Source organism: Strigops habroptila, chromosome 8 (genome assembly GCF_004027225.2).
Source record: "Strigops habroptila isolate Jane chromosome 8, bStrHab1.2.pri, whole genome shotgun sequence".
Classification (NCBI taxonomy): domain Eukaryota; kingdom Metazoa; phylum Chordata; class Aves; order Psittaciformes; family Psittacidae; genus Strigops; species Strigops habroptila.
In genome coordinates, this window is record NC_044284.2 from 27,145,383 (window position 1) to 27,161,196 (window position 15,814).

At 39.8% G+C, this 15,814-nt stretch overlaps 1 protein-coding gene across 1 annotated transcript; it reads right to left on the reverse strand.

Annotated features, from left to right (window-relative positions):
- Positions 1-4,612: 4,612 nt before the first annotated feature.
- On the reverse strand, positions 4,613-15,590 carry NMD3 (NMD3 ribosome export adaptor). The gene is made up of 15 exons (XM_030495093.2): positions 15,487-15,590; positions 15,122-15,256; positions 14,600-14,696; positions 13,504-13,584; positions 13,292-13,420; positions 12,663-12,753; positions 12,411-12,489; positions 11,999-12,095; positions 11,613-11,730; positions 10,826-10,971; positions 10,040-10,152; positions 8,847-8,919; positions 8,227-8,333; positions 7,295-7,365; positions 4,613-6,856 (listed from the first exon to the last, which is right to left on the reverse strand). Exons 1-15 carry the CDS (start codon positions 15,528-15,530, stop codon positions 6,723-6,725), a joined length of 1,515 nt encoding a protein of 504 aa, XP_030350953.1. The 5' UTR covers positions 15,531-15,590; the 3' UTR covers positions 4,613-6,722.
- Positions 15,591-15,814: the final 224 nt, after the last annotated feature.

Below are 15,814 nucleotides of genomic sequence, written 5' to 3' on the forward strand. Positions count from 1 at the left end.
ATGTGGAGCACCATCCAGATCACTGCTTCAATGACTTTTTAAAAGACTTTTTAAAAGGAATGTCATATTTAAATTGTACAACTTACCAACGCTGGATCAGCAAGAGTTGAAACTAAAGAACAAATAATAAACATCTGCTAAAATAAAGCTGCTCGTGCTGTTCCCTAGGAACTCTTTGATCTTTACAGCTGTAATACACAATGGCAGATTCACGGCATCCCCATTATGAAGATTTATTATTGTAGGACTTCTACAGCTGATCTCTTATTAAACTATAACTGTATTTTATTGATCCAAATAGTTTGCCTTCCTCAAGGCAATGAAGATGATGATTTTGTTCACACAAAACGTTACTCTGCTACTGACTACTGACAGTTTTTAGAGACCTCAGATAAGTTCATGCTCCTTGTTTTTACTTTTATTGCTTTGCCACTGTGATGTATACATTTTGTCTCTGCTACTATTTACATCTGAGTGTAATTGGAGTTCTTATCTGAGCTATTAATTATCTGACTTGAAAATCCTGTCTCTAAGATGAACTTGTCAGCACTTCAGAGCCTCTGAATCCTGCAGAAGATCCTCCTTTTCATCTTGCATAAATTTGTTTAGAACAATATTGAGTTTACAGCAGATCAGTTTCCTTTTAAAAAGCTGACCTTAAATTATTCGGGCCTGCTTGGCTGAAACTTTCTGCCTAACTTGTCTGTTTAGCTGAAACTACTTCATGCAACAGCTTGGTCTTCTTTGTTACAGAAAAATAGTTCTTCCTACAGTGGTGACATTTCCAGTGTGCAGTGTAAACACCATATAGAATAGTACTTATGTAGAAATTTGCCTAGATATTTTTCAGGCTACCTCTGTGTCTGCAGTGTTGGAACCTGCACGCCAACCTTAGGCTGAGGCTTCCATTAGGGAACCTTAAAGTGCCTGAACACTTCCTCTCCTCAGGGGATCCAGGGCTTCTATTCCGGATTATTTTCAATATGATCATTTGCCTTTCAAAGAAAAGTCTAAAACAAACCTAGGACTTCAAGCGACTTTCAGGGCTTTTTCTTCTGCTGCGTTCATACCAGCTTAAATATGTCAAGCTTTCATATATTAGCATAAATTAACTTCAGCAGAGGTATGGGTTAAAAATTGCAGCCCTTTATATCGCAGATCCACCCTACAAAAAGGTATGAATTAACAAAGACCTACATTAACAATAAAGGAATTAATCATAATTGTTACAACCCATGCAGCACGAAGCTTCATCATGCCAAGTGGTATACAAAACAACATGCCAAGTAATTTACATATTAAATAGTTTCCTTCTATTTCACAAAACTTGTCACTGAGCACAGGTTATTCTAAAATAATCTTCCAAGTCTTTTCAGTCCTTTGCACATCTGAAACATTTTCTTAGTTGATACGAAAAGGAACACTAGTTGTGGATTTGTGTCATACATAATTGTTTCATTTTAGAAAGCTGAATATTCAAATTACATGAAGGCACTTCTCTTTCTTTATGATTATGCTTTGTTTTCCACCATGGAACTGACATCCTGAGAAGTTTTAAACTTCACCTCCCATTTCTTACATGTCTTAACTAGGTTCCCATCCTAAGCTGATAATGAAGGTGAAGTACAGAAAACATCAGTAATTTCCGAAGGCAAATAATATTCTTTGCTACGTGGTTATGTTCTGGAACGAGCCGTAGGAAACATTGCCAAAACCCCTCTGAAACCCAACACGTGAGTCGCGCCCCTACGTTTAATTGTTCTGGGAGAATGCAGCTAAAATAAGCGGCCCTGGCAACATGTAAGTAGAGACAAATCTGCTGGCAGAAGGAGTAGGTTGCTAGGAATAAGTCCTTTAACATCAAGATCAAAGCTTTGTCTTATTTTTCCTTAGGTTAGTGTTATTTTAAATTTAAATGAAAATATTAGGAACTACATCGGCATCAAGAAGTTTTTCTGAGTTTTGTAGCCATCTTTAGAGTAGCTGAGCAGACGGCGTTTGGTGCCATTAACGTGAGGGAATACTGACATCAGGTGGACCACCACGTTAATCGCAGGCACGTCTCAATTTTTCTATGGCAACTTCTATGGAAGAATGGGCAAGCACCTGCTGCTGCACATGCAGCCTGACCCAAATGAGACCTGCACCTCTTGCCAGGACGTGGCAGCCTTCCAAGCAATGTGGATTTGGCCATTTGGCCTAGAACGATACTTACAACACACCCGACACTTTGTGTTACATCTTGAGCATGTTGCAGTTACAGCAAGAAAACTGAGTTTTTCTAACAGTACCTGCCCGCATCAGACTCAGCAATTTGACGTGAGAGGAGGTAGAATTGATACGGGAACTAATCTACAGTTTGGGCCAGAGAGAGATCACATCTACAGGTGCACTGGTCTGAGAGGATGAGCACTGTTTTACATGTGTAGATTTTCCCAAAATACATTCCCTGTTTGAAAATGGTCTGATCAGCTCACTATCTCCTTCCTCCCCTCCACTGTAACTGCAGCACTCTGACAGGAGAGAGGACGGAACCTGGGACTGTTTAGCCTGGGGAAGAGACAGCTCAGCAGGATCAGTCTGTCTTTGTACCCGAGAGGAGACGGTAAAGACAATGGAGCCAGGCTCTTCGCAGTGGTATCCAGTGAAAGCACAACCCCCAACCCCCCCAGCCAAAATCCACCCACCCAACAGAAACAACCTCTGTATTAGCCTAACTTCTTTAAGGAAAAATTAATGACAATATTCCCCTGTAATTCCCTATATTTAAGCTACTTCTAAGAGTAAAAGAGACTAACATTGATTCTACTAGAAATCACAAGCAGTTTGATAATGATTAGCGCGTACTCCTCAGCTTGCGATTCCCCAGAATTGGCACAGAAGCAGTCCTTCTAGTACAAAGATGAGCTTTCTGGCATGATTTTAACAGTATTTACAGTAAATATTTTACCTGAGTAATTTCCATCTGAACTGTATTTGGGAACCTCTGTAGTTAGGTAAGAGATTTTATGAACAGATTTTAAAAAGCAGTTAAAGGTGAAATCCTTATCCTTAGGATTTTCATCATCAATAGATAAGAAGACTTCTTTTTTTTTTTTCTATTAAATAAATAAATATCAAAAAGTAGTGCTTGCATACCCCAACCACCCCTTCTTGGGTATTTGTTTCCCCTCCATCAGACATATTTTGTGCTGTTAGATTTGACTTATGCTACATAACATTCTCCACCATTTTCTGTGAGCAAAACTTTCAGTTGTTACAAAGTTCTGGACAGCTTCTTATTTTTGATGTAAGAACTTTGAGTTTCAATACAATGATCTAAATGGAGTGCTCAGGGGAGCTACTGCACACACTGTTCACTAAGGCAACCGAACCCCTGAAGTGATTCACCATTAAGCAAAATGGGAATTCAGCACTAAAACCCCACAAAGTTTAGATCCAGTCTTGCATTTTCTGTCTCCTTTCTTCTCCCCAGTAGTTCCCCCAGGAGGATGGGGTGAGGTTAAGAAAAGGGAAACTCCATTAGCTTAAGTAACTACATCTTCCTGGCCAGGGGAGTTGGTCTGATGGGGCTGAGAGGCTGACAAAGAATTCCTTGGTTTCTCGCTATAAAAGCCTTGCTTCTGGAAGAACAAAATGTTGGCTGTTTTGAAGGACAAAACTTCTCTGCTGAAACAGAATCTCACCAGCTGGCTGTGCTTCTTTTTCTTAAATACTTTAAAAAGCATTATTTCTTTTCAGTCTCATGACTAGCTTACTGCATGTGGCGAGTACACTTCAGGTTTAACCATCATGTAACTACTTCAGACAACCCTTTTACATCTGCATCCTATTCATAAATTACTATATGTACTGCTACCACTTGGTAGTCGCTATCACACAGACCCTGTGCCAAATCTGGAACACACACGTGCATATATTCACATTTCAAAAGCAACCCCCCCATCCTCCCCAAGAAAACTAGTGGGACATTATGCTTTAACTCTTCCGATTCAAAATTCATCAAAATCTGGATGAAAATTCATCATTAAGTACTTATTACTGAAAAGCTGTGGCTCAAGAGAGATTTTCAGAAAGAGGCACAGGGTAAGTGGCAGCCTTTTATCAATTGTGAGTTAAGTAGCTTTTGTCAAATTACTCGCCCACCCGGTAGAAGGTTTGTTCTGGCAAATATTTCATTTGCTGGAACACCATTTAGGACTCTTTTGGCTCCAAACCATTTAAATGTTAAAGGGATACTGTAAACTCGAGAACCCTAAATTAGAGTTATCTTTGGTTTCAAGCACACACAGCTTACCCGCTCATTGGAGAGCTGTTACTATGTGCTACCAGCCAGCAAACAAAATGCACAAAAAGCCAAGCAATATTCTTAGATTTATGACTTGTTTGCCTAGCAGCTACAGCAGAAGATTGTTCCAGACAAGACTTGCTGAAAGATGCTTGAAACCTAATACAGACTGGCAACGGACCCTGGCGGGGGAAAGAGGGGGTAGAAGAGGGACATCTCCAATAACAAACAGGATGACAGACAAGACAGCAATACATCTGAAATTAGAGACACACTATAGAAGAAAAACATTGGAGAGGAAGGAAAAGGCTTAGATCAAACCACCACAGTTTAAAAAGAGCTTTTATTACTCCCTCTTCACCTGCCAACAACAGGAAGCTATTGCCAAACTACAGAACATAAAGGCTTCATCATTTTTACCTCTGTCAGAAAAATCACAACTCAAACTGCATCTCATCTGGATACAGAACACATCCATTGCCCACAAGTTACAAATGAAAGTTCTTCAGATTTGGCCCAATGGTCACTAGAATTGAGTTTATCTGTATCTCCCCAGCACTACTAGCAGGTGTAGCTACTGTAAAATATGTGTAATAAAACATTTAGTGCAGTGATAATTCAGGTTATGCGGCTGCATTCTCATGTACGTCTTTTAAGCATGGTTTTACGCCTTTCCTATACTGAACTAAATTTCTGTCATGAGACAAATTGTACCTTTAATTCCCAGAAGCTTTATGGATTTTTCTTTACTGTTCTACACAATAAAAAAACATGACAAAGCTCCCAAGAGTGGAAGCATAAGAACTTAGTGTGACACAAATACCCAGTAAAAGATGGCACTGCTAACACTGCCAACAGACAGCTTAGAGATTCACTCCATTAAAACTGCCTCTGCAAATTCCCAGTTTGCCCCCTTTACAAGTGGCAACAGAATAAAAAAGAAGCATGAGTAACAGGTAACTAAACCTAGCTCCATCTTTTACAATCAAAAATATCTTTGCCTTCGATGGCATACTGCCTGAGCTCAGTAAGCCTGAAGTCCTACGGATTCACATCTGCTGGGAATCTGACACTTAAACTAAATGATAAGGCAAGAATCTTGCTCACGTGGTAGGAAGCTGAACACAGAGGACTCCTTGATTATTTCTTTTCTTTGAGGCCTTAGAAGGATGTGAAGTATGGTGAAATAGAGAACGTTGCTCCAGCCACTTCCTCTGGCAATACTATAGGGAAATAGCATTGTTTTCAACCCTCCTATTACAAGCAGAGACAAACCGCAAGCGTTCTCACTTCAGCTATACAGATCCTTGATAGAGGAATTATTAATACCGTTTGACGAATCCTACCCATCTATATTTTTTTCAATTTTACATTATTAGTATTTCCCTCCTTTACACACACCAGTTATTTCAGAACATTTTTTTCCTGAAGTTAAAAAAAATGCAGTGGCAAAACTACTCTATGCTGTGCTTCTGTATTTACACAGAGTTAAATCAAATCTGTATTCACATAAACTGTTAGTAAAGTTTTCATTGAACCACTTCTGTGCAGTAACAGGAATTAGAACAAGATGGATTTAAGAATGTAATGTCCTCCTACACCACTTATGTCTTCTTTGGGCTTACAGCAGAGCGAAATTTGATTATAAAGTTAACTAAAAAATGATGGACCAAAAATATTTGTGGAGCTTTTTAATAGTTCATACCCGATGTATTAATTAGACATTATGCATATTGCTTTAATCGACTCATACAGGCATGGAATATAGTACAACATTCATTACACTCAACAGAAGTTTCCAATTTCTCTCATCAAGGGCTGCATCTTCTAGCAATCTACGGGGAAGTTTTTTGTGTGTACACAACACGTATCTTTGGAGTTCCTTTACCAAAGGAACAGAAGCTACATTCTTGAGCTTCCCCAACACACTATTGTATAGAAAAAAATCAGTATCATAACAGACTTCAACCATCGTGCCAGAAAGACTAAGACAGGAAAAATCCTTCCCATGTGAAGAAATTAAGGCAATAAACAGTAGGTAAGTATCCTACCTACAAATCTGGCAAGCAAGAACGAAATCTCTCCCTCTGGACATCCTTCTTTATCAGTTGTCTTCAGCACAAGACAACTGATTACTCCCAATGGATAACTCTGATGTTAGTCAGTTGGCCTTTACACTGCTGAAGTTTCAAGGACAGAGCTCTCTCGGAAGGGAAGAACACGTGAAGCTTATACTGCAATGCCTGCACCAGAAATTTAACTTAAATTGCTGATTCTCTAGAAGATTATACATAAAATATTAATTTAGGTCCATTACTTAGGGGTATAGCAGTAGTTATCACATCACTTTGCATGTTCATGTGATCAGTTTATATGTTTTGGGTACTTTTTCCTCAGCAATGGAATATTTATTGCATTGACTAATGCACTATTCTTATTCTGTCATCATATTTGCTCCCTCCCCACCAGTGGCATCCTCGAAGATATGGAGATCCTCTAGCATTTCAGCCAGACTGATTCGTGGAGGACCATCCTCATCTGTGTCACTCTCCACTGGAACATCTGCATCTAAAAACGCACAGAAAAAACCCCAACAAACAGATAAGCAAAGAAAATACCAATCCCAAGGAAGAGGAACTAAAAATGTAACCCCCAAAACCACCAAAATAAACAATCAACAAACAAATCCCTCCTAAAAAATGACAATCCCATGGCAATTGCACTCATGGAAGATACGGTATTATGTATCAAATCCTCCACCCAGCAGAGCTTTTGGGTGTGGGAGAAAATATGCTTTTCTCTCTCATGTAAAGGCAAGCAAACAAAACCCATCAACATCTATACAGCGCCTGTGAAATACACTGAATAACTGAACCTGTTATGCTACAGCATTTTTCTAGGCACGAGGAGTTCAAATAACCCTGAATGCAGAACTTCAGTAAAAATATTTTGACTCAAACTGTCATGATTTCATTACATGCAATTCAGTGGTTATAAAGGCCTTACTTCTGTAGATGTTGACATTCTTCCTTATGGCTTCATCTTCTTCAAGATCTTCAAGGAAATCTTGGTATTGTCTGTAAAAGATGCTTAACCTATTTACTCACTTTTCCTTTACGCAAATCTATAAAACAAAATTAAATCAAAGAAACAAAGCCCCCAGGAAGGACTGCAATCCACAGTCCTTCAGACATGCTGAAGCGTTCCCACGTTTCCAACTCATTCTTTCTACCTTTTTTTTTTATTATCACCTATTAGTTCAAATAATCTAATTTGCCTGTCCCCATTTAACTCTAATTTTTTTAACCAGTTGAACATTATTTAGGATCTGCTGTTGCTGTATCAGCTTTGTCACTGAAAAAAAACAGTGAAAAGCATATTTTCAGGTAAGAGTCCCTTTAGCTAGACAGACACCAACTGTAAGGTATAGACACAATGCTTCTGGTATTATTCACTTGTCTCACGATTTAAGCTTTTCTGCGAGAAAAACCCATAAAAGTAGCTTTTATATTTTCCAACAGTAAACCTGAAAAACTTGCAGTGTTATCTTTAAGATTGCAGGATTCAATCCGTTTCCACACCCCCTGGCCTGTTGTCCTCAGCATCCTCAGTTACCCGAGAATTGAGCAGTCAAGAGAGGATAAGCCTAAGTAAGGAGTGTATATTTAAAGCACTTCCTGCCTTATGTAGATATATGTAACATAGAGATACTGCTCTTCCAAGAACACTGGTATCAACCTCTCCTATGAGCCACCATCTTGCTCAGACAGAACCAGCACCTTTTGCTTGTGCCCCCTTGATAATCAGCACATCAACTTAGGCACTACACTGCACTTATCCTCAGTGGAAACTGAGAAGTGTTATTTCTAGGCTTCTAGATTTCTATGTGCAGTATCCTAAGTAGAAGGGACTGAAAAGCTTCACGGCAGATACTGAACCTTTCATCATCTGTATTCACGCCTTCTCTGTCCCTTTCCAGCTCTTTCAGCTTCCAGTTTCTGCGACGCTGGCGTTTGGTACGGTCATAGCTCTTCTTTATTAACACCTACAGTAAAAACCAGCACATATTTACACACTCTTGCCTTCAATGCTGCTGATGACACACTTTCAAAATCCAAACCAAGTCTAGACTTGGGCAACTGTAAAATCTGCCGAACAAATATCACAGTCAGTCTGGCACTGAGAAATTTCACACAGAATTTATACAGCATTTGTCAATTCAAAAGTTTCCAAACATTTTAGATTATGTCCTGAAGAGAAAGACACACACTTGAGTTGTAATACAGTTTTCATCATACAGTGCATGGTTATTTGAACAAGAACAACAAAGAGTAAGGTAAGTTAATGTATTATCTAACTACTAAAGCATTTAAGTGGTGAAAAAACAAGTCTCAAAATTAGATGCTATTCGCATTTCAATATTAATATCCCCTCTTTTTTTTTAAATATTAATATCTCCCACTCACTACAAAAATAATGAGTGTTCATTATAAAACCATACTTCCCAATGCCCTGGGTAATGCAGAGAACTTTGTACAGATAAAGAAAACGGTCTTACCACATCAGGAATATTGTGTGGGTTCATCTTATTGGCAAACTCATCATTTAAGTTGCAGTTTGCTAAGTCGAACCTAAAATAAAAATACTTATTTTATCCTGCCCTTTTCTGTAAGTCTACAAAATCCAACTCAATGCATCATATCCCAGGCTCTTGAACCTAAACTTCAATATCCACTGAGGTTCTGCTGGGTTCACAACAGCTCCAAAAACATTAATGTTTAAGCTTCTTTGAGAATCGTGTGACCTGCCTAATTGTCGTGGTTTGAGCCCAGCCGGTAACTCAGAACCACACAGCCGCTCGCTCACTCCCCCCCCCCCTTCTTCCTCCCCCCGCTCCCAGAGGGATGGGGAGGAGAATGGGAAGAATGTAACTCCCACGGGTTGAGATAAGAGCAGTCCCGCAACTAAGGTATAACACAAAACCACTACTGCTACCACCAACGATAATAACGATTAGTGAAATAACAAGGGGAGAGGATACAATTGCTCACCACCCGCCGACCGATACCCAGCCCGACCCGAGCAGTGATCTGGGCCTTCCGGGTAACTCCCCCCGGTTTATATACTGGGCATGACGTGCTGTGGTATGGAATACCCCTTTGGCTAGTTTGGGTCAGGTGTCCTGTCTCTGCTTCCTCCCCGCTTCCCCTCCTCCCTGGCAAAGCATGAGACTGAGAAAGTCCTTGGTTGGAATAAACATTACTTAGCAACAACTAAAAACATCGGTGTTATCAGCGTTGTTCCCAGGCTGAAAGTTAAAAAACACAGCACTGCACCAGCTACTAAGCAGGAGAAAAATGACTGCTATAGCTGAACCCAGGACACTAATCTTACAAAAATTTAGCATTGCTGTACAAAACAACTACTATCTAACAAAAAGATCTCGCCTGGTGTTTTAAAAGTTCCTCCCATATATTTGTGTCTAAACTGATATTCCAATCTGCACTCTAAATTCAATACTTCAGCTCTCTCGTTACTAACAACCCTTTTGACAAGATGATTTCCGCTAGAAACAAGTATTTCTCATATTAGGATCATCTTTTCATGGCCAAGATGGAAGATTCTATCTCTTTTGCTGATTTAGAGATCAGAACAGTTCAAAACTTTCTTGATAATATACAAGCCCATAGAGAATCCAGAGAATTCAGTCAGTAAATAATCATTTAATAAAAACCAAGAAACAGAACAGACCCCAAGACAAGGTCGCCGGGATTCAGAATGTGCCCCAAGTGAGTACAGCAGAAATACTGATGATCCGTATTCAACTCCGAGGTTTTTCGTACCCAGGCTTCAGCCAGCGTGTGCTTGAGGAAGGAAAAATAAAACACCCTTGTAATCAAACACAGCTTAACTGGCTGTGCTGTTAGAACATTTGCACTGCTGTATTACTGTTTTACATTACATTTGTAATTAAACTTGTATTTCTACATCAAGCACCAAATGCATTGGTTGCTACTTCTCATTTTTCATCTTCACAAAAACAAGGTAATGGACATGCCAACTACTTTTCACAAGAATTCCACAAAGGCTATTTCTACAACTAGACATTTGTTTTGTGGTGTTGGGTTTTTTTTTTTCCCTTCGTAACTTTCAACCTCATACAACTTTTGACCCAGAAGAAAATGTCTAGTACCAATTCATTAACTCTGATTAGAAAGAAAAGCTTCTACACTTCAACAGAAACAATTTAATAATTGAAGAGTTGCAAATATAAAACAATTTCAGTAATAAGAGTAACAAACAAAGTTTAAACTCTTCAACAGAAAGGAATTTCTGAAAGTGGAATTCACACAATGCCTGTGCAATTTCCAAACCAAACACTGTCCACATCTTCCCAAGAAGAGGTTTTGCCAGTGGCAAGACAGAAAAGCATACATCTGACTGCAAGGCTGAATGATTCAAAACAGAAATTCAGCTGAGTAGGGGAGAGAGGGGAGAAGGCAGCCTAAAACACAATCAGAGAGGAACTCTTTTTACCTTGTTGGATCTTGCTCCTGCACCTGCACCTTTTTTCTTTTCTTGAACCCGATTGATATCCATAATGATAAATTCCTCCAGTTGTTTGGGCTGGAACAAGCTATTGAAAGGATGGCGCCAGTAGGTATTCCCATCAATTTCAGCAACTGAAGAAAACAAACCAACGTGGGCAATTAATGACAATGGACAGAAATTCTTGCAAAGAAATTAAAAGGAACCATTAGGCAAAATTAAGGCAACTGCCAAATGTATTTTGTTCAAGTTTGCTATTGTAACTCAAGTGTTTAGGACACAACCCATATTGCAAACGTGAGCAGTTGAGCTGTGACAGGCAAATCATGTCTGAAGCACAGACCTTCTCATTCACAAGAATCTTCCTCCTGGATGTAATCCCTATTAGAGGCATTTTACTGGTAGAGCTTACCAGCATATACCAAAGCAGAGTGCTTCTGGTACTGAAGCAGCTAGAATCATAATCCAGAGAAAAACTAGATGCTATCTAATTTTAGAGGAATACACCTGACAAATCCAAGTACGTAGAAGAGGCAAGAACATCCGTGAACTTAACACTGAGCCTGCCCGTTTTACATAGGATACTATGGAAATCAAGTTTAGAGAACTATGTCTTAGTTTGCTATTAAATTTCTACATCAGTGATTGTACAGATAAATGTACAACATTAAGATCTTAAACATAAGACTGCATGAAATCAACAGAAAAATAAAAATAATTGTGCCAGCAGAAAAATCAGATGCTGCTGCAGTGCAGAAAAGAACCTGTAACTTACTCTGCAGAGTGCTAGGATCGATGAGGTGAATGGTACTTGTAACTCTAATGCACACACAGATCTGGCTCATGTTCCCAAGGCTCTGTGCCAGTTTTGGTGACAGACATACAACACTGTCCTGCATACAAACAGAAAATAATTTACACTCAGATTTCCTTGGGTTTTAATCAAGTATTTAGAGAAAACCAAAAGAGATTTTTAAACTTTCTATTTTCAGTTCTCCACCCAATAACTTCCTCAAAATAGTGCTATCTCCCCTTCCCATGCTTTGTAGCAAATAGACCGCTTCCCATCCTCCCAAATACACAATAAATCAGGCCTCCATCACCAAAACTAAACTCCACCCACTCCATACAGTACCCTGAAGACGAAACAGAGAACGCTACCTTGCATATTGGAACTATTTCCACGGAGAAAGTGCTTTTGTAATTGTAGACATTACTATGAATATCATGCGAGATCAAACGTTGAGATGATTTTGACCTACAAGACAAAAACAGAGCCTTCAGGCAGCAAGAAGGACATTACTTGAAAGAGGAGGCAATCAGCACTAAGTATGGCAATGAAAGTATAGAGCTACACTACAAATGCAAAAATTAAGGAAATCGAAAAATGCATGAGGGCTAGTTTGAAAATGCCTAAGGGGAAAACATAGGACTTCTATAGAAGGGATTTTGTCTGTTTTAACTAGAATGCAGGTTTTTTTACACTTTCACACACAAAATTCTTTAAAAATGAAGGATAAAAGACATTTCCCAAAAGCTTGAGTACTCAAAGCAATCAAGGAGAATGATATACCTAGATGGAACCGTACACTGAAGAAAGTCTACCATCTTCTGGGCCTGTTGCTTTGAAGAATAATAGAAATCCAGGCCATCTTAAAGAAAAGAAAGCTTGATGAACATTTCAAGTACTATGTTTTTTTCCAAATACAATACATAGGCTAAATAATCTGCTGCTTACCTGTACATAGCTACTAGCACAAGCACTCTTCCAATATAAAACAGGTTAGTCTGTTCTACCTCTAGACTAACAAGCTCCTTCACTTACCATGGATTTCTTTGATGCGAAGTGTGTTTTGATGAAGCCTGTGTTTTAAAATCAGCTGCTCCAAGTAGTAGAAAGTCTTCTTGTGCAGAGTCTAAAACCAAAAATAAAATTATTAAGGTTATTTATGAACTTTCTAGTGTAAATGCAGTGTCTCTGAATAAGTGTTTATATGAAGGGGTCATATAGAGAAAGAACAGTCCAAAGCCTATTCCAAGTAACCAAAAAGGTTTCAGAGATTTGCTCTAATTATATCAAATAATTCAGAGCTTTCGTTTCTCATTTTTGTGTAACTGGTTGCTAGAGATAGTATTTTCTTTAAAGAAAATGTAAATATTTATAAGCAATTTGTCCCACTAACGCTACCTTAAAATACAGGATATTTAGTACTTCACAAAAGAACCTCCTGCCAGCCATCATTTAAAAAGAATACACTAATAATACTGGACAGCAGAGAGAAAGTTTTTCTAAACTAGTATCTGTAAGAAAAACAAAAAAACCCAATTTGAACACAAAATGTATCACTCTGGCAGTGTGCAAGTGAGAGTCCATCTTTTTCTGAGAAAATCATCCAAATATTTGTCTGCTTAATTGTTCTGCCACGAATAAATGAAAACTCAGTTTGCCTCTACCTTTTGTCTGACTTGCACTACAGCTTTCCAGAAATCCTTAGCTTCAATCCTATGACAGTCTTCACACATTTGAGACTGAACTATATATTCCACCACAAATACTTGCTGAAGAACTGCTCCATTTATCACCTGCAAAACATAAGTTGAAAAGGTTTCTTCATTAGCCCCTGTTTATCATAAAAGCCACACAGAGGACACTGTACTCCGGTTACCTCTTTCTGAACAGTCAGTTTCAGCTTTAGCCTCTTAGAATGTGGTTCAGTCCAAATAAAGCCTGCATCAATCAGCCGGACCTGCCAGTGGGAAAGAACAAGAACTCGGCTACTGCCCACATGTTAAAAATGCGCAGCTCTAACTAGCACGAAACACAAGCTTACAGTTTATAGATCCTCAACCAAGCAATGAAGTGAATAACCTTAACTAAAACCATACGTATCAGTACACCCAACCTAATTAATAATGCTTAGTTAGGACACAGTCTAATCTACCTAAACTAATGGCAATGCAATCTCAAACTGTCATACCAGAGTAACTGAATACACTATTCAACACTATTGCTGGATGCCATGTAATGATGAACTGGGATAGTACAATAGTTTCCTCAGGACCTAAAAGCCAATTTCATCTCTAAAACTAAGAACATGCAAATTTACTGAAGCAAAAGACATTTTATATATTTAAGCACTAACCTGATAGCAAGCAGCTCAATAAGGCGATCTAATTCAAACCTTGATTACTGTGGTAACAAAACAATTTTTTTGCCTAAAACACTATCTCATATTTTTTTCCTCTGGTAAGATTCTGAACCTAAGAGATACTTTATTCAACTTAAACACATGACTTCAATTTAATTTATATACACACCAGTGCAACCCTCCTTCATGTTGTCATAAACTGGTAAGAATTGTATAAACAATTTTAAAAATGTGTAAAAAGAAAACTGTAAAATTAAGGTGCATTAAAAACACATTAGTTTCCTTCAGTTAATTATGCTCAACTAACAACAGTAACAATTGTGCAGTACACTGTATGCTCTGAAGTCACAGAATTGCACTGCAAGAGCCTCCTCAGTACACTCGGAGATTTTTTGTAAGAGCCTGTCCTTACTGCATCCTCACAAATTCTAGCATACAGCTATTTGAGATGAGATTGTCACTCTCTATGTTTAACATAAATCAGTTGATCGGCTCTATGCAGCTACAAACAGCTGCTCCATAAGGACTGAACCCTGCATAAGCTAGTGGGACCACTTTATGCAATACCAACCAAAAGACACGCCATGAAATACGAACAGGATTAGCAACTAACCTTGCTCAGCGAAGCTTTGATTTTTTTAAGACACAAAGCAAGAAGCTCTCTTGATTCTAAGGTACACTGGATCCAGGTTCCTGGAGGCTGAAGATACCTATGACACATTTGGTATATGATGTATAATGAAACATTTTACAGCACGCTAAAGCTGCTTCGGTAAATTAAATCAATCAAAAGATAAGCACATACTTCCCAGGCTTTCAACTTTAATATCAACTATGCAGCTACAATTTTTGCCTCCCTAAGCATTAGGATTCACACATTCCAAGTACATCCACACTTTTACTGCCATCCTTAACACTTTTTTTCCTTTCAAAGACCATAAATGTACTAATTTAAATGCTCTACGCCCTATATACTCACACCTTTCTACTTCCACAGGAAAAGAAATACAAGAAGTGCAGAGAAATCATGAGTCCTGACAAACGAACATATGCACCGGAAAAGGGTGCGAGACGCTGCCCCACTTCCCGGCCGCGCCGAGGGCCGGTTCCGCTCAGGCGGGGCCCAGCTGCCCACCTTTCGCACTGCTTGCAGAAGTGGAGGGTGCTCTGCTTGGGGATGCCCTCGGTGATGTCCACCTGGGCCCGCAGACACCCCACGCACATGTTGGCCGGGTTGGGCGGAACGGGCATGCCGCACTGGCAGCAGAGGCTGGAAGAGACGGAAAAAAAGTCAATCACAAACAGCATCTCAGCGGTGACAGCCACGGGAACCCTCGGCGGCAACCGAAGGTACGCGGAGGAGTTTTAATTTATTTTTTCTTCTATGGTTTTTTCCCCCTAAAGAAAAGCGACGGCCCAGGAGAGCCGCCACCTCCGTGCCCCGGTTCTTGGACACCCAGGCACCCCCCGCAGCAACCGGTCGCCGCCGCCGCCGCTTACATGTTGCCCTGGGTGGGGGCCGCCGGCCCCGCCATGTACTCCATGTCTGCGGCGGCACACGTGGCCCCGGCTTCCGGGCGTGAGGGGAAGGGGAGGAGCGCGGCGGCCCCGAGGGTGGCGGTAAAATGGCGGCTACTCGGGGTGGGTCGTGGTGTGTGAATGCGGCTTGGGAATGACAGCGTAATCACCGCGGCTTGGAAACATTAACTCATTTTTTTGTGAAAATCGTGGGCTTTAATCTATCCACCTTCTTTCCCCGCCGGGCGAGCCTGTGCTGTTCTTGCGACAAATGGCAGCGGTGGGCTACAAGCCTGACCCCGGCGTACAA